This window comes from Strix aluco, chromosome Z (genome assembly GCF_031877795.1).
Source record: "Strix aluco isolate bStrAlu1 chromosome Z, bStrAlu1.hap1, whole genome shotgun sequence".
Classification (NCBI taxonomy): Eukaryota; Metazoa; Chordata; class Aves; order Strigiformes; family Strigidae; genus Strix; species Strix aluco.
The window spans coordinates 90,771,024-90,797,243 of NC_133971.1; the positions used below are offsets into that span (position 1 = coordinate 90,771,024).

The 26,220-nt window shown below is 35.6% G+C and overlaps 1 protein-coding gene across 1 annotated transcript in view; it reads right to left on the reverse strand.

The window, feature by feature from the left end:
* Window positions 1-26,220, reverse strand: part of RIT2 (Ras like without CAAX 2) — a 180,536-nt gene that overhangs the window by 123,862 nt on the left and 30,454 nt on the right. Inside the window, exon 2 of the mRNA XM_074812364.1 lies at window positions 1,159-1,215. Within this exon, the coding sequence (XP_074668465.1) occupies window positions 1,159-1,215 (57 nt within the window). The remainder of the gene's footprint in view (window positions 1-1,158; window positions 1,216-26,220) is intronic.

Sequence of the window (26,220 nt, forward strand, 5' to 3'; positions counted from 1 at the left end):
CTCCAAACCCTTGCTCAAGCAGGGCCACCTAGAGCAGACTGCCCAAGACTGTGTCTATACACAGGTTTTGAGTATCTTCAAGGATGGAGACTCTGACCAAACTATACCAATGTTCTCCTGTACTGGGGAGCCCATAACCAGGCACAGTACTCCTGGTATGGGCTCAACAGTGCTGTGTAGAGAGGGGAAGGATCACCTCTCTCAACCGGATGTCAACCCTCCTTTTAATTCAGTCCAGGATACCATGAGCCTTCTCTGCTGCAAGGGCATGTTGCTGGCTCATGCTCAACTTGGTGTTCACCAAGTGTCTGGCAAATGTGTATAGATGATACCCAACACAACAGGAATCCAGGGCTGTTCAAAGCATTAAATTAGTTGGGTTTATACCTGGTAAATAATTTATGAATTTGTGCACAACTTAGAAAGGGGAAAAATACTTGAAAAGTTTTAATGGGACACAATTTTTGCCACAGCCTTTTTGGGTTACCTGTTTTAGAAATAGAAATTAAGTCAACCAGAATTCATCCCAGATCTCTCTTCCAGCTCAGACTGTCCCTTTGTACTCCAACCATATAGTCATGTAATGGTCAGCATCTAAAGTGGATTTCAAAGTATTGCAGATACATGTGAATATTTACCATTACTTAAGTTTATAATGCAGGTGAACTCAATGGACTTAGCAGAGTACGTGATCCCAGAGCACAACTCCAGTATATTAAATTCAGTAATTACTTGATTTTTCTAGAGAAGGTCAACTAAGATTTTAATAGTGGAAAACAGTACTAAAATAACAAAACTTTAGAAAGCACACTTCAGACTGGAGTTTTTACATTATTTTAGAATTTTGAAAGACTGCTCTCTATCTTGTAGCACTTTTTGGTTTGTATTCTGTGATTATAATTGCAGACATTAATAGTTATAGAGCATGAAGCCACGAATCTGTTGTTGAAAGAGATTTTGTACAAAGCATTCCAAGAAGAGGTAACTATGGTATGACCATGACACAATTTAATTGTCATCACAAAATTAAGGTTTAATCTAAAGTTTACAAATCTGGCTTTTATCTAAGTGCTATTTAGGAACAATTTCTCACTGTATGGTAATGTCAAATAGGCAGAGAGATTAAAAAGTATGAAGAAGAGAATAATCTCTACTCACCTATAGTTGGATCATGATAGTCAGGGAACCGATGGCTTATGAACTGCATTGTCATTGCTGGAGAGGACAAAGACAGGGGGAATTAAAAAGAATGATATTACTGTCTTTAAATGACAACAGTGAAAAGAACAAGCAGAGAATTCACTCATCCAAGTTTCAACTTAGAAAGTGAGTCAAAAGTCTGTTCTATGTCCACAGCTACAAGAATACATTAACATTACAGTGATGACTAAAAACTGATAAATGGAAAAAGTATTAAACTTCTTTATTTGTTTTAATTTCTTCTTTTTTAAACTGCATTTTATCAATTGCTGTATTAAATCTTTACATCTTTTTAAAACTTGGTAAATATGGTTAACCTGATATTCTATACAGTTGAAAATTGTCATGAAGAAAACGTTAAGTATTATTTATAAGGCTGATTCATAAAAGTTTCCATAGTGTTACAAAATACCACTAACTGCAGTACCTGATTTGATTTTTGATGTATTTTAGGAATACCTAACTCATTAAAATTGATGCAACAGACAAATATTTCTGTTAACCACCTATAGGTTAGTTTCTTTGGAACAGGCTGTTTTACAGTTGAGTATTATCTGCTTTCAGAAATTTTAGGAAAGTTACACGAGTCTTCAGGAAAATTACTTTTCATCATTTAAGCATGTGGTACCATGGATATGAAATTCCAATTTATTTAGAAAGCCGAAAGTATTCATATCCTGTCCACCCATAAGTTTTCAACATGACATCTAAAGTACATGGATTTTGAATATTTCATGGACTCTTCCATCGACCATGGAAGTGGGCCTAAGTATTCAGTGGTCATAGTAATGCCATCAGTTGTCAGAACACATGGGAAGTTATGTTTTCTTTGTTGTTTTTCCTGAGGAGTTTGAATCTCAGCTTATTTGGAAAGTAAAGATATCTATCTAACACTGAGAGCTGTGAAGAAAAGACCTTCAAAAGTGAAATAGGTGAATTTCAATTGAAGGGGAAAAAAAAACAAAAACAAAAACAAAAAAAAACCCTTACAATTTTTTTTAAAATATTGTTTGCTTTTTAAACCAACGTCACTGTTTTATTTTTTTCATGGTTTTTTAATGCCTGTATTAGAATTCCTCCATAGATGTTATGTGGACATTTGTTTAAAAAAAGGTACCCCACCTGAATGATAAATATCAGTCACAATACAGTAAATCAAATACCTGATTCTGCCTTATGTCTTGAACATCTCAGTTACCTTCAACAACAGGTTTTGAACAAGAAATGTGACATTTAAAAATTTCTGCATATAAATACACCCATTTTTTAAACAATATTGTTTTAGTTTAGTGTTTGTCCTCCTTATATTTTCAAGAATCAGGGGGTTAAGGAGATAGTTTTACAAAATGATACAGACAAGGAGTATTAAACATTTATTACCATGTTAATAAATTATTGCATCTTTAGTGTAGACAAATATAAATGTTAAGAAGCACCATTATAAATTCATAGTAACTCAGAGAGGGTAACTGTAAGAAAAGCTCATTCAGTCTATACGTATTATAGGGAAATAAATCTACATTCAGTGACACTCATATCTTCTATATTATCTGTTGTCAGATATATTACTTTTAAGTGCCATTTATGTTTAGACACTTTCATTTCCAGGACACCTGTTTTTTGAATCACAATAGATTTTTAGGCACCTCCATCTGATAACTGTTAGTGGTCTATGAAGAGTAAATGGATGCTTAATGTAATCTACCTAGTTTGCTCTGAGAAGAGGCAGCTATCAGAGATGTTGTTCATATGGTTTATGCCTACACATTTTGAGCTTCCTGAGGGCCTGTACCACAAATTAATTCAATTTGCTTCACTACCTGCTGCTTTTTCATGTCAAGCATTTTTTTTTTTTTTTTTTTTTTTTTTTTTTAAAGCAAACTACTCTGTATCTGATCTCATTCTGTTTCCTTTTGGAGATATGCCTGCATCACAAAATCTGTTGTTACAGCTGAAATGGAAATTCTCAGAGGACACCCAGAACTCATGGTAAACATTTTCCCTCTCTCCTGAAACAGCCCCAAATCAATACATCATTTATATCCTCATCAAATCCACAGGATCTAAGAGGACTGAAATAATTTGGAAGCTACATACTAACTTTCTACTGCAACGTGAAAAATGTCAGCCACTGGGACATGCAAAATTTATATTGCTTACACCACTCCTTGTGTGTGAATATGCATGATCAAAACTTTCACAGGAACCTAGGCTGCACACAATGCTTTAGAGGCAGATCAGGAGAGGAACTTATATCTTGCAATGTCAAGTGTAACAATACTGACTTGTATATGCCTGATCCTAGTCTCAGTCCAGAGCTCTACATGAGCTATGGTTATATATGAAATGAATCTGGAGAGGTCCAAAATTTGAGAAAAGTGTCAGAGAAGCACTCTATCTAATTAAATTAAACCATCTTACAGTCAGCTGGCTAAGGAAATGGTGAATAAAAACTTTGTTTTACATGTATTTTGTCCCACAACTGCTTCAATGACAGCCCTTTGCCAAGGGCTCCTCCTAATAACCAGGGTGAGGAACCTCTTTGGCCTCTTTAGTGCTTGTCACTTCTTGCATGGGGATTAGCACCCTCTCCCTGAAACAGGTTACATGGTTTTGTTTTCCAGACAGAAGGAATTGAGGTACACTGATCTTTTTAATCAATGAATTAACAATGTAAAACAAGGAAACTGGTGTATAAGGGGTGGGAATTGCAACCCACCTTCCTCCGTGTGTTCTTTAAAATATGAATTTGCATTTTATGTCTAACCCTATTGAATATTAGTGCAGTAAGCATTTTCAGAACAAGCATAACAGGCTATTTCTTCCTCTAAAGGAAAGGAAAAACTAGTTTTTGGCTTTGAAAAACAAACCCCTTACTCAATGAGGATGGAGGGCAAGGAAGTCTCAAAACATCAGGTTTGATGTACAACAACAGTGGTGCCCAGATTTACCAGATATTCCACAGTCTTGGCTGCTGGACATGCAGACATTAGTTCTGAATGATGGTCAGAAGTTGGTGGGATGCTTCCCAAAGCAAAACAAGGCTCAATCACCACTGGCATGAAACCACACAACTCAGCTGGATCTTCGGGAATTAGACTTGCTTATAATCAACTCTGTCTGGGCTCCCCAGCAGGACAGCTGCCTCAGCTGGTATACGCTGGCTTCTTCACTAATACTAACATCAGCTCCAAAGTAATTTTCCAGAGCAAATTAATTTGGAAAACTAATACAAAAATGGTACGGGTATTTCATGCTGCTTTATTAAAATATTCTCCTTGTTCCCTCCTTTTTTCCTTATCCATTATCCTTTTTCCATATAAATTAACACTCATATTTAACAAATCCAAACCATCATCAGATATTGTTGTGACCATTTTCCTTTGGAAATCCAAATAATACCATTTCAAAGTTTTACAGATATATAAATGAGGGAGTTTTAACTTTAATTTATGCCACACATAAAGCACTGTATAAAAACATGGCTTTAAAGCAGGATATTAAAACAGAATAAATGGATAAGACCAATATTTGAATAAATACATATACATATAAAAGCAGAGTCAGTTAAAAAATGGTAAAAACCAAAACAGAACCTTTTAATCCATAGCAGATATTATGAAACATTTGATTTTCAAGTTGCCTGAAAATTTTTACTGAATATTTTATAGTACTGTAGAGATCACTCCATTTAAATGGGATATGTACATCACATGGAGACTACAATAAGTGAAAAGATCATTGGTTCAGATGAATAGTATCTTTTTTATACCCTTCTGTGGCTAAGAAAGTACAGTTTGTCTCAGCTGAATAAATGTAAGCCTGATATGCATGAGCAAGTATGTAAATTTAAAGTTCTCTTGTGTTTTTTAAAATAAAAAAATGTGTTCAGATCCTGCATTTAATTTCTAGTTGTTTCCAATTATGCTTATCAATGTTCATTAACAACCTAGAAAAGTATGCATAATACTTATGTTTTTTCTATGAAAAACTTAGTCCTGTCTGCTACTTTCAACATAATTCCTACTCTCTTCCTAATAATATTTTATTTATCTCCCAGTAAGAAATGCCATGCTTAGAAAAAGGCTGAGGTTATATTAGTTATTCTAAAGCATCCTTTTCATCAGTGCAGCAATATTAAATTTCCTGTAAAGAAGGTATCAACTTCTTAACATATATGTGTTTGTGTGGACCCACAGGATAATAGAAAAAAATGCTTCAATACCCATGCAGTTGTGAGAGCAGATAAGGTAGAATCTCACTGTCCTTCTATTTTGTTCTAAATTGAATTATGCTGCCAACTTTGAAAGTAGTCCTATACCTATTCTTCAAGGCTGTAGAGTACATTGCTAACTTACACAATATTCTTTATGGTAATAGTAACCCTCATGTGAATATCTTATTCTGAGCTTCCTACCCAAGAACTTCATCATATTCATATTCTCCTGGTCTTTAACTTGTGTTTGTATAAACATTTGGGTTTTGAAGATACCATCATAGAAGTTGGACTTAAAATAATATCATATGGTAAAGACAGTGGATTTATAGATTAGTTCATGAAGTTCATGAGAAAAGAAGAAAGCATATAGGTATTACTAGTATAGAGAAGGCAGCAAAGAAGCTACAGTGTCTAAAAATGGAACAGTAAATCATATTAACAAAGTATGCACCATAGGAATAATCTTTGTCACAGAAAAGAAAAAGCGATAAAAATGGTGAAAGTTTAAGAGATATCGTGACCTCTATCGATCTGTAAAATTAAAGAACTTTCTAAAAACATGACCAGGGCAAGTTGAAAGTACCTGATTTTATTATTTTGATAAGGTGTTTGTATATAACTAAATGTGTAAAAATGTTACAATATCAAAGTTACACTATCTCAGCAACCAGACAAGCATTTTATTGCTTCTATTATATCTCTAAATTACTGGACAGTTTCAACAGTTCTGGTCTTTCTGATGGTTTCAAACCCACAAGACCCTAGGTATCATCTTCTAAAATGTATGAGCTTTTCAAATGTCCATACCTGAAAATTAGAATGTTGACTTCTGTTCCATCGGCTTGGGAAAATGACAAACATCCTTATAACTAACTCTTTTGGAGCTCATTCCTGAATTTTTGGATTGACTTGTCAAGTAAAAAGTCATTTGCAATCATTCTTCTGCCCACTGAATCTTATCAAATACACTTTGCAATAATAGTGTGCAAACATATACATGATGAACAGCAAGAGGTGAAGAGAGTAGTTTTTGCCAAAATCTTATCTGCTCTCTGAAGTGCATTAACAATCACAGCAACTTTGAATGCCTGGAGACAAAAATAATGCTAAAATATATTAGGAAAAAGAGAAGAGAGGAGAAGAGAGGAGAAGAGAGGAGAAGAGAGGAGAAGAGAGGAGAAGAGAGAAGAGAGGAGAAGAGAGGAGAAGAGAGGAGAAGAGAGGAGAAGAGAGGAGAAGAGAGGAGAAGAGAGGAGAAGAGAGGAGAAGAGAGGAGAAGAGAGGAGAAGAGAGGAGAAGAGAAGAGAAGAGAAGAGAAGAGAAGAGAAGAGAAGAGAAGAGAAGAGAAGAGAAGAGAAGAGAAGAGAAGAGAAGAGAAGAGAAGAGAAGAGAAGAGAAGAGAAGAGAAGAGAAGAGAAGAGAAGAGAAGAGAAGAGAAGAGAAGAGAAGAGAAGAGAAGAGAAGAGAAGAGAAGAGAAGAGAAGAGAAGAGAAGAGAGGAGAGGAGAGAAAAGAAAAGAAAAGAAAAGAAAAGAAAAGAAAAGAAAAGAAAAGAAAAGAAAAGAAAAGAAAAGAAAAGAAAAGAAAAGAAAAGAAAAGAAAGAAAAGAAAAGAAAAGAAAAGAAAAGAAAAGAAAAGAAAAGAAAAGAAAAGAAAAGAAAAGAAAAGAAAAGAAAAGAAAAGAAAAGAAAAGAAAAGAAAAGAAAAGAAAAGAAAAGAAAAGAAAAGAAAAGAAAAGAAAAGAAAAGAAAAGAAAAGAAAAGAAAAGAAAAGAAAAAAGAAAAGAAAAGAAAAACTCAATATAGTCTGAGGAAGTTGTCTGTGTGTTCAGTTTCTGTAAGTTTAATAAGTCAAGGTAAAAGACCCAAGAAAAAAAAAGCTACTAAAGCTAAAGGGAGATTTTGGTATGAAACAGATGGGAGATGCTAGCTATAGACAAATCTAGGTTACAAATTACAAAATATTTCTAGCCACCAGATAAGGGCTTTTCTGAATCAGAGTTCAAACATGGATGGAAGATGCAAGAAACCTCTTTGATTTTAAGGTGCTTCCTAAGTTAAAGGATTGCCTTGCATCGGTGACACAGAAAGTTCTTTTGGAGAATTTTCCCTTGTATCCTCAATTTCAGGTGGGGAAAACATTAATTTAATGTATGATAACATTAATTTTATATATGATATTTTAATGTAGATAACATCTATAGTCAGGTCTTCAACTAATATCAGTGATGGAAATTAATGTTTGCTTTCCTAAAATACTACATGCTTTTGATCACAAAAATTTTATAAAGATTCTCTTGCTTTCCAGGGAGAAGTTTCCATATGGAAAACATAACTTTGTAATAACCAGGGATAAGTTAAATGATCCTATAGTCATGATATACTGGGGGGTGCAGGGGGGCTGCGGGAAAGGAGAGAGAGAGCTTCGTATACAATTCATGCGGTCAAAGCCAGCCCAATCTGAAGCCTTTGCTGTTTTGAACTTTTAAAATATGTTGCACTTCTAAGGTTGCTCTGTTATCTTTTTTTTCCTACCCCTTATTAACAAATCTTACAAGATAGCAGACATGCTATCAGATGACAGTTTTCCAGGTCACAAAGGACTATGTGATTTGAGAATAAAGTGTATTTCCTCTATTTTATTTGTATTTGTTTTATCTATGCATGCTGCATGTAGATCACAGTACGTTTTAGAATAAATAACTGACAGCAGAAGTCACCTGAACCAAAACAAAAGGCATCAGAATGATGAAGTAATGTTGTTACATTCAAGTGCTTCACATCAGTGTGAAATAACATCACCAAACAACGGCTACAATATCAAAGGTGAGAAAGGTTTGTTTATGTCAGTGGAGAGAAGTTCATCCAAACCAGCAGTTTTCCATGACGACATGTAGCTGGATTAGATGGAGATAAAAACCCTTATCTGGAAGAGCACGTGAATGTCCTGCCTCACCCTGAAATCAGTGGGATTACACATTTTATCACTGTTGAGGTATGTGTTGCATTAGATCTGAGCACTGAACATCCATAGTGGCTGAAGGTTTTGTCCACCAGAAACTATATATATGACGAGTGTCTTAAGGAGTATCTATTTGAGTCAAAAAGGTAAATAATAAAAGTGATGTTTAATGCAGGGTATTACAGAGTTTTAAGAAATTTTAAGAGTACAGGGAAGATAAATAGAGAACAATTACCTTTTTTTCTCTCACCACAGAAGCCAATATTATCTAGCAAGAAAATATTTTTGCACATAGATTATAGTTAACTGCATGTTTGTCCCATGACATGGTAAATGACAAAAGTGTGTTGCTGGTTTAAAAAATTGGACCTTTTTAAAACTGATTCTAATAAACTCAGAGATCTCATACCACTATAATACACTCTTATCTTCATACTGCTGGAAGATGTGAAGATTTTCAAGAAGTTTTAATACATTTTATTTTGTTCATATATTCTTTTCAAAACAACCACTACAGGCTAGATTCACTGATAGGCTACCAGCTTAAAGGCACCTTTGTTCTGACCCAGTACAGCCTTTTTTACTTTGTTATACCCTGTAAAAAACAGGATAAGAGCTCTACTACATCATTTCAGAAAGGAATGCTGCAAAGTCTGTGAGCTGCAATTATTAATTTTTTAGGTATAACGATGTATTATTTATTGAGTGTTGGCTGTGAAATGAAGGCAAGCTAAGTTTTATTTCTCTGTGTTAAATTCATCCTGGTATACTAGAAAAATACAGAAGCTTGATGTGCAGCAATCTATTGCATATGCTAGGCTGCTGATACACCATCACTTTTTGCACTGCTTTTTTTGCTAAAGTGGTGTTTTGTTCACCTACTGGAGTTGAAGTCCACAGCAAAGAGTAATAAGCATCAGAAGGGCTAGTCTTAAAAGCCAAAAGTCTTTTAAATTATATCTGTCTTTTTAGAAAGAAAATCAAGCACACAAAATCCCAGAACACATAAATTTTAAACAGAGAATAGTTAAGTTACTAGGACAGCCAGAACGGAAACAGGGAACTCCTCCTCTTCTGTTGAATTATTACAGATCAATCCCTCTGATAACTTGTGTTGACTTGGTCTTGGCTAAAGGCTGAGTTGCTGAAAGCACTGCACAGGCTGCAGTGGTCCCCTGGAAGATTATTTCCATGACCTCTGAGGCCTGTCCATCTTCTATTTGCTCCTGTCAGTTCTGACTCTCACTGTCTTGCATCCCATTTCCTCTCTGGAACTCCACATTTTCTTTCCAGGAAGGTCATGGTCCCAGCTAGATCACTCATTTCCTTGTTAAAAAAGTGTAACACACAATACTAGGGAAAAATGTTAAAATATGTCTCAAAAGAAAAACAAAATCAAACAAAAAGTTAACATTTTTAGTGACTGAAAAAGGAGAGCTAGTTTTGTTTTTTGGGCTGCAGAACAAGTGAAAGGCTTGTTCATATAGTTTTGTACCCTCTATCCTCATAGAGGATACTATAATCAAAATATGTTTAAGTGGAGTTGGTGGTGACAGAGAAGGCAGAAAACCACTTTCTTTGGAGAATAGTCACAGTGTTATAATTTCTCCTCTCGTATGAGAAGGAAAAAAAGGACTTGATGCAGAAACCTACACATCATGGCAATACATGCCCCCAGGGTAAAAGCAAACAATTAAGAAGCAGCAGAAAAGCCTAGCTCCCTCAGAAAGAAAAGATAGAAAAAAGTCTTCGCTTTCTTTTGGGACCCACCTTGAATGAATAAATAAAAAAATCACTTCTCTCAGAGTATTGCTCAAGCTGTTCTTTCTCACAAACGTTAGATGTAAAGACATGACTTCTCACTATTTCTCCTCAAAGTGGGATCAGTGGAACAAAGATATGTACTAGGTACTGGTTACAGCTTTCCAGCAGGGACTGAAGGACAAAAGAGAAATTGCTCAAAAATTCATCCTGGACTTGAGAAACTTTCAGGAAACCTTCATCAAAAACGCTCTCACTGCAGAAAAGTTCCATGTGTACTGAATCAGCACATTCTAGTGAAAAATGGTTGTACTAAAAACTTCTGACTAACATAAATATCTACACCCAGACTCAGTTCTCAGTGCAATATAGGAACACAGAATGCACTACATTGTAAAACTCAGGTTAGAAATTTTGTTCAGTATTTAAGGAAACAGGGAAGCAGGTGAGAGTTGTATTTATTCCCCATATAATAGACATCATCTTAACGTGATACAAATTAACAATAATGACAAGGTAGATTGCCACCACTTATGCACCATTTCCACTATAATATATCCCTGACCCCTACTAGAAAGTTCTCCCACAAAAATACTGAACATTCCCTACCCTGCTTGGCTTATGTGACTTGACAAGATGCATTAATAAACAGAAATTACTTCTGGTAAATGCTGCTATTAGCACATTTTCCCACTGTGTTTCTTCCATCAAGTTAAAATTGGTGAGAAAACTTAATGTGTCTTTTACTGTACTTCAGCTAGAAAATCCAATGGTAACTTAAGCCTTCCATTAGTGAGCAATCCAAAATGTAATGACATAAAAGGGTTTTAAACCAGACTCCAGTATAATGTGATTTTAAAAACAGAATAAATTAAATAAAGCTAGAAAGACTCAGTTTTCGCGTATTATTTCAGAGAATAATAGAGATGACCTTGAACCATGACAAATAGACACATTTCTGTTAAAGTCAATGGATAAATCTCCTAATTTTACAAAAGAAGTACAGCAAACAAGAAAAATATAAGATAGTTCTTTATACAAGAGGGCTGTGACTTGCAGATATGGGTCTCAAGTATGATTATCTCACTGGAAAAGACTTTCACAAAAGGATAAAGTCATTTCATTCCATGGAAAGAAACCTCTCAGCAGCCACCTTTATTTCTCTCCCTTTTTTTTTAACTGCTGACATGTTTCTATGTAATGATAACTTGAGATGCTCTGACTTGGTTTACTGCTGTTTCAGGTAGTGGTAAATTGACATTGTTTGCAGGTTTCCTAACATAAACTAGTGGTTAGCTCCTGTGATACCCTCCATGTGAAATTATACCCCATGTGTCAAGCAGTGATGAATTGGCAGTGACAGCAGCTGTATTTTCTTGCAAGTGGGAGAATAGTTGCTGTTCTGTAATGTACCAACTTTTCTGTACTTCAAATATATGGTCTGGAAAATTGATGACACATCAAAGAGGAAGATATAACTCTTCCACTTAACCCCTCAGAGAAGTCTTGTTCAGGGTTAAAACACAGCCTGTTTTTTATTTATTTTTTCCTTACCAATCCTAGGGTTTCTCAATATATCAGTTACAGTGAAGTAGAGGATAACATTCAGATTTGCAGATATTATTGGCATCCAATTGCCTTTAACTTAATAGGGTTTAGGTGATTATCTGTGCTTGCTGATCTGAACACTAACCTTCTGTGTCTCTCTCAAAAAATCAGATCTGTTTTTTAAGGTGTTGATGATTAAAATGGGGAACTTGATTCCTGCTGCTGAATGAACTTTCATTGAAACGAAAATACTTCATGGAAATAAAAATTATTTGGATGAAATTCAAGAGAGGAAACTAAACCTAATAATGGTTCGGACTGACAGTATCAAAATTATTCAAAGTACAGAACTGATTTAATATTTTTACTGTTAAATATTTTATAGCATATTACTTATATTTACACATCTATAATAAATTATATGATTTATAGATAATTTTTCATCACTTTCATGATTTTTTTCAAAATTTCTACTTATTAGGGTAATTTTTTAATATTAGGGTAATTAATATGCTGGTTTTCCCTTCAATGTAAAATGCAAACAAAATCTAAAATATTTTATTTTGTTCAGAAATTCTCTCATCTATTCTTTTAACATCTGACACAAATTTTCCAGTGATCAGTGATAACAATGTTTTTTAAATCATATTTAAAGGAAGACCAAGAAAGAAGGAAGCGTTTCTGAAGATAGACCTAAAACCAGAAAACTGACACCAGAACACTACTAAAATCCCAATAAAATTTGAATTCATCAAAGATATTTGATTATTACCAGAATGCTGTCCTCAACAATTTGTTTCCTACTCATATATATAAATCTATATTTATCTTCGTGGAGTTATTTATCTCAGTAGAGGTAAATATCACATATTTTGCATTATATGAATCGAAAAGTGTTCTTCACTACCAACATGACTTTGAACTGAACATGTTTTCCTTGTCAGATCTCAGAGATGTTTTTCTGTCAGCTAATTAGGCAACACTTCACAATGAAGTCTGACACATTATCATTTATACCGACATGACTTCTTAATGTCTTTTCTCCTGTATTAGAAACATTTCCGTAAGATTAGGGAAGGGTGAGGCTCTTCGGTTGTTTACTCCCCTCCACATACACACATACACATAGACAAATCAAAAAGCCTGATAATTATGAACTGTTACCCAAAGTACAAATCAAAGAGTGGAGGAAGCCTAGAATTAAGGTTAACAAGGTGTTCTGGATGGGGAAGAAGTAGTTCTGTTTTGCTACCAGCACCACTTAGAACATGGTTATGCAGGGAAAATGAAAATCACAAAGGTAACAATATTGAAAATAAATTGTTGAAATAAGACTCAAGTTCTGAGGCAATGCTTTCCCATTGTAAATCAACTCCTAGATTTATCACTTATTCAATATTCTTACAGTGTTAAAATACTCATTTCAGTTGCAATATTATAAACGTATACAAAAAGAAATGCTGTCGCTTTGCACTAACAGATCTAAAGGGCTGTAGGTTTTGTGTGCTGACTTTAGGTGGCTCCCAGCCTCGAGTGCTGCCTTTCCAATCCCTGGGTGAGACACCAGACTCTTCCTGGTGACAGCTGATGTATGTGTTTCACATCTTGATATTGCTCGGAAGCAAGACACATGAGAGGCCTTAAACATTTAGCTGTTAGGATCTGACCTCTACAAATTTTAGACACCCTGGAACAGACATCCTACAGTTCTAAATATCAGCTTTAACATTTTAAGGACATGGAAAAGAATGCAGTAACTAACCATTGAAAGGTTTCTGATGCTCGAGCTGATTGGGAAGAGGAGAGCTTCTAGATCTAGAAAACAGCATGTAATTTGGACACAAAACAGTGGGAAACAATGAGCTATCTTAGAGGACAATACTAGCCCTAGGGTTTCTGTTATTTTTACTTTACAAAGTCCTAATAATCACTGTAAAACTACTCAAGGCTTATGTTATCATGTGAATCTGGGGAGAGGTGTTTCTAGATTTTGGCTCTACTATCAGCTCTTTATCCTTTGATTATCACCAACATTTTTTTTGCATCAGTTTCCACATCTGGAAAAAAAAATCAAGGCAACAACAATACAGACAGAGAACTCTCAGATTTACAGGACTGCTGCATAAGATCTGTCTGTGAATGCATTCCTTAACTGTTTATCTAAAATGAAGTTAGTAAAACTATGAAGGTTTTAAGAACAGACTTAACCAGTCCCTTCAACATGAAGTTATCTGGATGAAAGGAGACAGGAGGTATGGACTCGAGGCTTGGATGATCACACGCTTTGCTGGGTAAAAAACTGTCTGGATGGCCGGGCCCAAAGAGTTGTGGTGAATGGAGTTAAATCCAGTTGGTGGCTGGTCACGAGTGGTGTCTCCCAGGGCTCGGTTTTGGGGCCACTCCTATTTAACATCTTTATTGATGATCTAGATGAGGGGATCGAGTGCACCTTCAGTCAGTTTGCAGACGACACCAAGTTGGGTGGGAGTGTTGATCGGCTTGAGGGTAGGGAGGCTCCACAGAGAGACCTGGACAGGCTGGAGCGATGGGTTGAGGCCAAATGTAGGAGTTTCAATAAGGCCAAATGCCGGGTGCTGCACTTGGGTCACAACAACCTCCAGCAGCGCTACAGGCTTGGAGAGGAGTGGCTGGAGAGCTGCCAATCAGAGAAGGACCTGGGGGTGTTGATTGACAGCCGGCTGAACATGAGCCGGCAGTGTGCCCAGGTGGCCAAGAAGGCCAATGGTATCCTGGCTTGTATCAGCAATAGCGTGGCCAGCAGGGACAGGGAAGGGATCTTACCCCTGTACTCGGCACTAGCGAGGCCGCACCTCAATTACTGTGTTCAGTTTTGGGCCCCTCACTACAAAAAGGACATTGAATTACTCAAGCATGTCCAAAGAAGAACAACGGAGCTGGTGCAGGGTCTGGAGCACAGGTCTGATGGGGAGCGGCTGAGAGAACTGGGGGGGTTTAGTCTGGAGAAGAGGAGGCTGAGGGGAGACCTCATCACCCTCTATAACTCCCTGAAAGGAGGTTGCAGAGAGCTGGGGATGAGTCTCTTTAACAAAGTAACAAGTGATAGGAGAAGAAGGAATGGCCTCAAGTTGCACCAGGGAAGGTTTAGGTTAGATATTAGGAAGCATTTCTTTACAGAACGGGTTATTAGGCATTGGAATGGGCTGCCCAGGGAGGTGGTGGAATCCCCATCCCTGGAAGTGTTTAAGAGTAGGGTCAACATAGCGCTGAGGGATATGGTGTAGTTGGGAACTGTTAATGTTGGGCTGATGGTTGGACTGGATGATCTTCAAGGTCCTTTCCAACCTAGATGATTCTGTGATTCTGATTCTACGTATGAGATCAAGGACCTTACACAACAAGTATGAGTTACTAATACAATGGAGATGAAGAGACAACACAGTACAGAACAATAAAGTAAAATAACTGCATATCCTCTCATCTTCTTCCCCCTTTCACAGTACAAACCCGTCTGGAAGTTTATATCTACCAAAAGCACATTCATATTGCTTGACACATGTACATGCTACATTATGATGATATACTGACAGCAGCACAGTTGCCAGACGTGTTTGGGGGTGAAAGGTAGCACTTCAGGCAATAAAAGAGGTGATTTATTATAGCATTAGTGTGATTCTGAAAAGGTCAGAAAGCTACCAAACACATACAAAAGTTCTAGAGGGCTGATTGTACTTTTACAGAGAAAATCTACATTAGCCTATTCAGGTTTGTACCCTCAGTGTGAATAAGAAATGTTAAAGCTATCAATACTAGCAACAGGGAAAGAGTTTACAATTTTTTTTCCTACAGCTGGAAGGGGATCACTCATGACCCAGGAATAAGCTTCAGAATACTTAAGCCCCTAGAGCAGGCTGAGTTTTGGTCTTTCATCCTTCTGGGGTAAACTTACTTTCATGTATTTCATAATACACTTTCTGCCCTTGGTGCACTTGTCATTTATTCGGGTATGAACCTAGCTGTCTCAGGAGTTTATGGTGCTATGTGTCACCTTAGCTTGATGGGTGACAGAAGCCATATTTGGTGACCCTAGACCATTCCATGCAAAACCAGCAGCAGGTAAAATAAAGCAAAACAAAACCCCAAAACTCCCCCACCGCAAACAGGCAAACAAGCACCGAAGTGGATTTATAGGAGTCTCAAAAACTTCCCTCGTATTAGACACAAAATTGGTCTCAGGATTTCTGAAGAGTCTGGATATTTGGAACATAATATATTGAGATGGGACTGATGTGTAGAAATAGTTCTTTGAACTGTGAAAAAAATGCTTAGATTAAAATTATCTTCTTACTTGTAAAAGACCATAAAAGACATGGAGACACTTCACCGTTTCTGAATTTTTCCTAATTAATCTAGAAAGTTGTTTCATAATCAGATCTCCTTAACAAGAATAATTTTGCCCCAGAGTTAGGAGCTGTACTTCATCTGCTCCATCATAGGAATGAGACTCATGTTTTCCCAATCCCTGCAGTAATATATAACACTGAAATTTTATCTTGGTGGTGCACTGGCATAATAACTCAGTTCTCTGAAGATAAAGATTTGGGAGTTGATTGGGAAACAGTAGAGGAACATTTTCAGGACCCTCATAAGATTACGACTACCCAAAACACAAAACAACACACAGGTTATAACTGGGAATGTTTCCTCATGCATGCTAAACAGGATTTGGAAGGACTTTTAGGGGCTCAGTGAAGAAGATAGTATTGAAGTATTCCATATCCCAACAGTGTGATGACACTGTGCTATGCTGATTCAGAAATGAGACAGTTCAGTTAGCAGGAAAGAGGAGAATCAGGTCTTTTTTGAAGGTATTTGAAGTGATATAGATGTGACAGAATGACTCATCTGCCATCAGTGTTTTAGTCAGCAAAGTCTTTGGCTCAATGGCAAATATTTATAACTGGAAAATAAAAGGAGGCAATCAAAATGAAGTAAGCAAAAATGATCTGGATGTTAAGTCCGTTATATAACATCCAGCTATGGGGTTATTACATCCCTAACCCTAAACACCATTTTAATTCTAGTATCTGTCCAAGTCTAATCCACTGTACAATGGGCTTTATGCATTTCTGTCTGTTCCTGATTTAGAGGATGTAAGTTTGCTGCAACACTCACCTAAGTACAGAGTGATAAATCTCTGTCCATTTTCTCATGAAAATAATTTTTTTATTTATACTATTTCCTTCAATACAGGTTTTAGTTCAGTTTTAGATGGTATGCGTGACAGTGCTTGGAATCTTTTCCTTTGAGAGATCCTTCCATAAAGCTTTTGAAGGACATGAACCAAGATACACAGAAATCAATGGGAGATTTTCCATTGATATTAGTAGGTGTTTCATTAACTTTTTTACTTCCACAATGCTCTTTTCACAATTTTCTTGAGTAAGAGTAATTAAATATCTTTCAAAAGAAATTATAATGGGTGAAATTGTAACCCCTCTGAAATGAGTGGCAAACCATTTTTTGTCATTAATGGGGTTGAAATTTCTCTGATATCAATGTATGACTATGGCTATTTGCCTTTACATTGTATAAGTGAGTATATTCACTACTTGTAATTTTGGTTTGGTGCAAATATATTTTCACACCTCAAAATTCTAATGATTCTCTAAATGGAAAAAAATAGAAGAAATACCTACAAAGCACAACCTGCTTTTCATAGTTTTTAGTTAAAAAAAAAAAAAAAATAGAAACATCTAATAATATTCATTATTATTTTTAACTGAGAAATGTCTTTTCTTTCAAAGAAAAAAAAAATTATGAACACTCTGGTCTAGAACACAGCTGTGTATTGAAAGGATTCAAAATCTGGATGAACTGTGGAAAGACAGTGCAAAGTCTAAATATAAAGACATCTTTTGTTATAGGTTTTTTAATTCTTTTTGAATATTGTCATCCACCTTCATCTCAAACATGTTCATAAAAACTTCTCTGTAGGTTCTGGCCAAAGGTGTCTAGTGCAGCACCTTATCTCCAGCAGTAGGAAGGCAGAAAAGTACAAGAAACTCAGCAGGTCTAAAGTGATCTTTCCTGGTATATAGTTTTCTACTGCTAGTATTCAGTGGTTTATGCATTTCCTTAGCTAGCGATCACATCTGACCCGATGTGTTGCACTCAAATTTCACTTCTGAATTGCATATGGAAATTTCTTTGGCCCAACTGTCTATCCTCCATGAGGATAGTTATAAATTAGACTGTAATAGATACATTCAGCTAAGACAAAAAAAAAATAGTTACCATTATACAGGATATTCAAATCCCTGTATAGGTGAAACACAAGCAAATATAGAGTATGTATGTCATGTTAAAATTATTTGCTGGCAACTACGAATTGACTGATTTCACTTAATGACCAAACCAAAACAAGGGCATTGAGAAAGCCTTGGTTCTCAGCTAAGTTTCTTCACACAATAGATCACATTTTTTCTCAGAAGTTTTCTAACAATAGAAGAATATTTTTTAATAGAAATAAAGGCTAATATTTGCTGGGGAAGGGGAAAAAGTGACAAATACCTACAAAATTACTTCACCTTCCAGTTTCTCATCAGAGTGATCTAATCTGTTAGATGCTTCATCACATAAGAGCTGAGGAGACTACTGGTCTTATGAGTGACTCTAGGTTTATCACTTCCACATTGTAAGCTGTATTTTTCTCAAGTGTAAAATGGACACAGTGATACTGTTCTTCTTTGCAGTTTTATGTTGTACTATAGAAAGAGCTGTACGTATACAAAAAAAGTGATATTGTATTTTTTATTTCATACAGCTGGTCTGCATCTGTGTTTATGGAAATTATGATGGATGAAATCCTGAGTTCAGTAAGGCCAGTGGGCGTGCATGTGAATTTATCTTATTTTCTGTGTGAGAGTCTTCCCTTTTCAGAAGCATTTGGTAACAGATTTCTCTTTACTCTGATACAACATTTGAAAAATAAGTTCATTTAAGGTATTAGTACTTTTAAAGTTGACAAAGATGTCTGGAAAACAGACAGAAAAATTCGAGAAAGAAGAAATAAAGCAAAAATAAGACATAGTAGAAGTGAATAAAACAAAATTCTAGTTATTTTTTGCATATGTACATCAAAATGTATATAATTTATAATGCGTCTTCATTGCTACCTTTACTATATGCTTTTGAAGTCAAAACTGGAGGACATGCTTTATTTTAAAGGCAATGAGGCTATTTGTATGTCTAAAGATAAAATTATGCTCTTGTAAATTGCTAAAATTAGTATAATCTGCTAATTTGGAAAATTCAGCAATCATCAGTGAGTTCTGTTATTATAATTTTGAATTATCAAAAATATACACTGTTGAAAATCAAATCAAATCAAACCAGAAACTATTCTTGATAAAGATATTTAGAGAAACTGTTATAAAAACTGTATATTTAGAAACTAAAGAGTAAAATGTATTTAATATACTTCTGTGTTTTTAAATATATATTCAATAAATTTCTATTTAGAGAAACTAAACTTTTAAAGAATTTTGATATTGAAACATACTACCAGCCTTGTGGATCATCATGATAAATGGTTAATATGGTGGCACAACTAAAACTGTCGGCTTTTTTACTTATTTTATTGTAGCTGAATCAAAACAGAAAAAGATATCATGAAACAAAACAGAATTTTGTAAAATCCCCAATCAAGACAAGAATTTACATCTCAGGAAGAGCATTACATGGTAGTCTCTGAATTGGCGCATGGAGGCCAGTGGTCCTTCAGGCCATTAGTCGAACAGTTAATTTCAGTATGGCATAAGGAAAAGACAAATATACGTCCCCACATACAGGGTTCCTTTTACCTATGTCAAAACCAAACACCTGAACAGCTGCATGGAGGATAGTTTTGCCTTCTTGGCAGTTTGAACACTCTGAACAAAACAACTTTTTTTTTTTTTTGTCACTGTAACAGAGGTCAGACAAACAAAAAGTCTGACTAACCAAAGAGAGATAAATAACCTGGGAATGGGATGAGGAGGAAAGCTTTATTATTAGTTTAAAGACTTCTGGAGCAGAGTTTATAGGGAAGCCAAGTAACAAGTAGCAAACAACTTGAAATGTTTATGCATGTCTATGGAACCCAGTTATTCTCCTCTGTCTTTATGTCTTCCCCTAATTTACTGTTCTAATCAACAGACCTATTTTCTGCCCTCTTGGATACTACCAACCCCCTTATGGGTTGACGTAAATAACAAACAGCTCTAGCCTTTGGCTTCACCAATATGAAACACTATATACAAAATGAGTTACTGCAAATAAGGCAGGGGCTAGTGCCGTAAAGCTGTCACCTTTACCTCCAGGATTTTCCTTCCTAATAGACCTACACACTTTCTTGTTATCATCCACAGTAATTTTTTCTAAAATGCTGAAGCTGCTATTAGTTAGATACAAAATCATTTAGGGGCAGCAAGCAAAGGCATGTTTCCTTAATAAACGGCAGAGGAGACAATAACTGTCAGGAATTTTGGAGTTATTTCTGCCAAAGAGAGAGTCTGACTCTGCACTTCTTGGTGTTAATGATAAAACTCCTGAATTCTGGGGAGCTGGGGAGGGTCTGACTAAATTCTTTCCTAAATACTCTTAGGTCATTGGGATGCTGAAACAATTGTATTCCAAGCTACAGCTGGGGATTTATCTAGATTGGTGTATCTCTGCTGCCACCCTACCTGTTTTCTAAATTACAGCTTGAGTCCAATTTGCCAGCTGTAAATAACAGTAAAATTAACTAAACCACGTACGTGGTACAGTCTAATATGTACAACAACATAGCAGTTTGAAGTTGACATTTGATTTAGTAAGGGGGAAATCTCAGATGATTTTTGAGGTCTGGTTGCATAAAACAATCAAAAGTTCAAAGACATTATGATGAAATACGGCATTAAGAATCTATTACATACAAATGCAAACATTCAGGCCTTATTTCAGTGGATGAGTTGGTTCAGCTCTATGAGGTCTTTATGGTTGTTTTCTCTGACTTTTTAATATTTATGGTCACAATGAAATTCATATTTATACTAGGGAGAGACTCTGCAATTCTAGCCTTTGTCTTTGTACAGACAGCTGTGTTCAGTCCTAGAGCTCAATCACTTTTAACTTTGCTTTCTATATTCTGGTCTATTGTTCACTGAAGTCAACAGATCAGTTTAAAGGGATCATTGAATTATACCCACATTCCTGAAGAGAACATTCATTTCAACAGCTTGGGTGCACATGCTTGAGAAGGCACAGGTTTGTTCCCAAGTTAAGCAGAATGAATATCCTGGATGTCATAGTTGCTTGCAACGGCCAAATTTTGACTGAAGAATCTGCAACAGATAACTTCACTTTTAGAATAGATGCAGCGGTTTACACCAAATATTTAAAATTGAGTTGCATGAGCCCTCTGAGCACAGCAAATATTACAGCAATGCCTTGAAGCTTAGAACACTGCCAATAACCGAGAATCACCATCTGGCCCAGCACCAATGACTGGACTGTTTCTGGGAAGAGATAATTTACAGACTGAGTTCAACTAATAAACTTCATGTCTGTCATTATAAGAGACCTGTGCTGAAGGTACACCAACTCACGGGTTACAAAAACACTGAAAAAATGCTAAAGTTTTGTGTCTCTTGCACTAATCCCCATTTTAACCTAAGCTAATTGCTCAGAATTCTGTTCAAGATTCTTCTATGGACCAAATTAGTTCAAAATTTTATAACTCAATTTATTCAACAATCTCAGCACAATTCCCTTTCAGTTCAACAACATTTCCTTTTGTGAGCATTAGTTACATCTTCTTTAATGCCTCAAAGAGATCACAAATGATCTGTGTCCTGGACACCTGCAAGGAGCTGAATTTTAATCACTTACCTGGGAATGATAACTATCTCACAACTCTTCAGAAGAGTTACTGTTATTCCAATTTTACCAATGTAACGCTCAAGGAATAGGAATTAAATGTGTAGACAGAGGAAGAATATTAGCAGCAGACAGCTCTGATTTTTACCCGTTACCACAATTCCTTGATTCCTAGAAGCTGTCATGGAACTTTATGGTAATGAGGGTCTGAGTTTTTCTTGATATCCAATGAAGAAATGTCATTTATTTTATACGTTAATGTTTATATGTTTATATGTTAAAATAACTATGTGAATGGAACATTTTATATTAGTAACTCATAGAGAAGTAGTACTGTTTATCTTGGGTCTATCTTTTATATATATTTGAGAAATGCAGACAAAACTAAACATCCTATTTGTTATCTGAAGTTCTTCTTTAACATTAACCATACATTGAATTTGAACTGCATGCTGCAAAAACCTAAAATTATTAATAGTGAGTAAATACCTAGTGGCATCATTCAACAATAAATCATACTTCTACCTGTTCAGTTTTACACTGAATGCAGAAATGTTAGTCAGAATGAAAAACGGTGGTTATCATAAATGACAGTTTAATTCAATGCTCTGGTCACTTTATAAAAGTAACACTGAAAAGATCATATGGTCTAAATGATAACTGGACACACAAATACATATACATTTATTTATATGTATGAATGTACATGTATGTATGTATGTAGTTCTGCTTGCACATGTCCTTGCACACTTCTTTTTGCTCTGGAATTGACAACACTATGGCATGTCAACCTTTGCATATGAACTACATGGTGCATTTAATATATTTAACATGGTCATGTGCTGTCCTTTAATTCTTCAGATTTTCAGTCTTTCACATGTTTGCATTATATCCAAGAACACTTTTGTATGTAGAGTCAGACATGTATAAATTTATATTCCAGAGCCTCAGACAGTTTATTTCTGTGTTGTCATAATGCCCCATATGAACAACTAGCTATTGAAAAGCTAGCGTAATCTGTGGTATTCTGGTTAGCTAAGGGGGACAGAATGAGAGTCCATTAGTGTACAACTGAAAAAAGCAGAACTTGTCTTTCTTCAACTCCAGTACTACTATAAAAATCCATTTTGTGTGCCTAAAGGAATATTGAAATATTCTTTATGAGACACTGTAGGTAAACAAAAATGTCTTCTTTTAGGATTCTATAGAACATTCACAAAGCAACAACAGTAAGTGCATTGTAGTTTACATAACCAAACTTTTTCCTCTTAAAAATGCAGCATGTATCTCACATGCAATCAGTTTAATCTACTTATAACATTTCCTGATAAAGAAAGACATGATTTTAGGAAAAATATTAGGAAAAATGAGAAATTATGAAGTTGCATGTTATGATAAATGAAATTGAAACATGTGACTTTATCTGATCAACTGGGAAAGTGTAAAATTTACATTTTAATTTATGGCAGTATTTATATGTGAAATATGATGACTATTAAGTAGATTATAAAGTAGATTATATAACTTGCAGGATAATGAACATATGGTGAACTACATCTACATCAAGCTTCTTGTGCTTGAAATATTTTCAGAGAATTGTGCAATTTTGAGTAGAATATATGGCTTAAAACCAAAATTTCACACAATATATGAGAAAGGAATTCTGGAGTTAAAATATCATCTACTGACATGAAATACCCTCTGCATAGTCCAGAGGCTGACATTTGTTCATTTAAGAGATGCTTTGAAGTCATACTTCATGCATTTATGAAACAAATTACAAAATACCTCAACATAGCTACATTTTGTATTTTAATTAGACATATTTTTAGCACTTTTTTAGCCTTGATACAGTGGTGTACCTATATTTCAGCCCCAGCCACTGTGCCGGTAGGTTGTCTCTAATTCTGTCTTGTTTTAATGGTCATTACAGTCATATCAACATAGATATATACATCAGGAACTAAGGAATAAGACACATTTTTGCACTCTGAAATTACAGAACTTGCCAGAGTAGCTTGTTACTAGTTAATAATACAGGCCTTCTAAGTCAACATGATTTATTTTCTTGGAGTGATGTGTCAAGGTAGTAACTGCTATAAAGAATGATGGATGTGCAGTGATTTCATAGTTTGTGTACCATTAAGTTTCATACAATCATAGCATCACAGAATGGCTTGAGTTGGAAGGGACGTTTACAGATCACCTAGTCCAATCCCTCTGCCATGGGCAGGAACATCTTTTTTTAGGTCAAGTTGCTCAAAGCCCCGTTCAACCTGACCCTGAACACTTCCAGGGATGGGGCATCTGTGACTTCTCTAGGCAACCTGTTCAGTGTTTCATTACCCTTTTCATAACCAATTTCTAGATCTACTCTAAATCTACCCTCATTCAGTTAAAAACCATTGTCCCTTGTCCTATTGCTACAGGTTCAACTAAAATGTCTCTATCTTGCTTATAAGTCCCCTTTAAGTACTGGGAAGCCACTCTAAGGTCTCCCTGGAGCCTTCTCTTCTCCAGCTGAACTCCCCCAACTCTCTCAGCCTGTCCTCACAGGGGAGGTGCTCCAGCCCCATGATCATCTTTGTGGCCTTTCTCAGCCTTTCTTCATAGGAAAGGCGTTTCAGCTCTCTGATCATTTTCATGGTTTATTCATCAACAACTGTTTTGGGTTTGTTTTTTTTTAGGAAACATTCTGACAATCTCTGGTGAGTTTATAATACAAGACTGGTGGGCAGAAGAGATTTTTCTCAGAAGACACAGAGAAAACTTTCTGATTTTTCATATACAGCAGCTTATCAAAACATTACCTGGAAAAACATATACTAGCTGTAAATTTTGTTGTATGCTTTTTTAGAATACAATATCCAGTTTGGTTCCTGTCCACTTTTTCGTACTGCTCGCTTGACAAATCTGCTTTAATGCTGAAGATGATAACTACAAACTGCTTGTTGCTAAATATACTTACTTTCTACTTTTAATTAATCCAGAATAAGTGTGAATGTCTGTGAAATACTGTTGCAGAGACATATAAAGAAAATATCATAAAATATAATCTTTGTATATGTCACAAAGTAAAAGATTCCATAGATTCCCATGTAAAAGAAAGGTTGAAGACATATTTCGACAGTGGGATGATGCCAATCTGCAACAAAACAGCACAAAGTAAAAGCACCACCTTTCTTTTTAAAGGAGGAGTAGCTTATAGACATTGGACAGTTTCCTCCTCTTAAGGAAAACTGTAAAAGGAAACTTATTACTAAAGAATTCTTGTATGGGAATTTACTGTTCAGAAGCTGTAATTGTCCCTTTATGTTTTCAATATCTGTTGGACATTTTTCTGTAGTTGGCAAAGATTTAGTGTGTTTCCCTCACCTCTGTGTTTCAGTTTCCTAAGCATGACTTTTATCTGAGTTCAGTAGAACTTCTCAGGCTGAGTCTTAGCACAATTAAGTCATGTGTGATTATTGAGACAATGTACACAAGACTAAAAATATTGCTGCATAAGGAGATGTTGCATTTCTGACCACTGCTTTCTGGCCTTCTCCCAGTTGTGATACAAGAGGGAAGGGGTTTAGTTGACTAATCCTGGACAGCACCCAAGGTTTGCCACATGGACTCCACATATAGTCAAGTAAAACAAGCAATTCTTATATATGATGAAACTTGGTTTCACTGAACAGGTGATAAAATAGGTCTGCTGGATCATATGCAGGAATTCCTACTCTCTCCTTTGGGTGTAAAAGCTATTAGATTAGGCTAGTTTTAAACAACTACATTTTACGTACTTAAAGTTAAGTGAATAGCACATGGGTAAAATCCTGTGCAAAAAGCCACATATCCTGTTCCTTTCAATTCTTAACAATTTAAATATTCCCATAACATCAGCCTAAGAAATTACCTGAGAGCAACAGCTAAACAGCTGCTGGAGTATCACCACTGCCTTTTATGCTTAGCCTTAGAGTTTCCTTGTTCACTTTTTACCTCCTTCATCTGCTTGTCATACCTTGTCTATTATTTAGGTAATATATATTTGATTTTTTTTCAGACAGAATTCCTTGCACAACACAGCCCTAATCCTTCCTAGGAATTACACCAGTGCAAAATAATCAGCAACAGCTATGATAAAAACACTGATATTAAGTTGAGGAGAGAACAGATAAATTCCTGGGACTAAAGGTTCAGATGAACCTGCAAGAACTAGAATGATTAATTTCCACACTGTAGGCTGATTACAGAAGGCCTGTCCTGGCTACAATTTCTTATAAACATAATGTAGCTATTTAGCTTTAGAGAGGCTTTTTCTTGTCAGAGGAAATTGGAAAAGGAGAAACAAAATCTATATATATACAACCACGGATATGAATTTAGAAGAATTATCAGGTTCATATACTATGAACCTAGTAGATATATCCTGTTAATGCTGTAGTGTTAACAGGAGTTTAATGAGGCGACAAATAGTTCCTTTTATTTCTATCACATTATTTGCTACAAAATAGAGATACAACTATTGCCAGTACTGATGGAGTTGTTTAACCTGGAAGGGACAAAAGTTAAAACTGAAAAGAACATTGGCGGAGCAAATGAGTTGAAAACTGCTAACACAAAACAGAAAATTAAAAAAAAATATATATTTTAGGTGATTTTCTG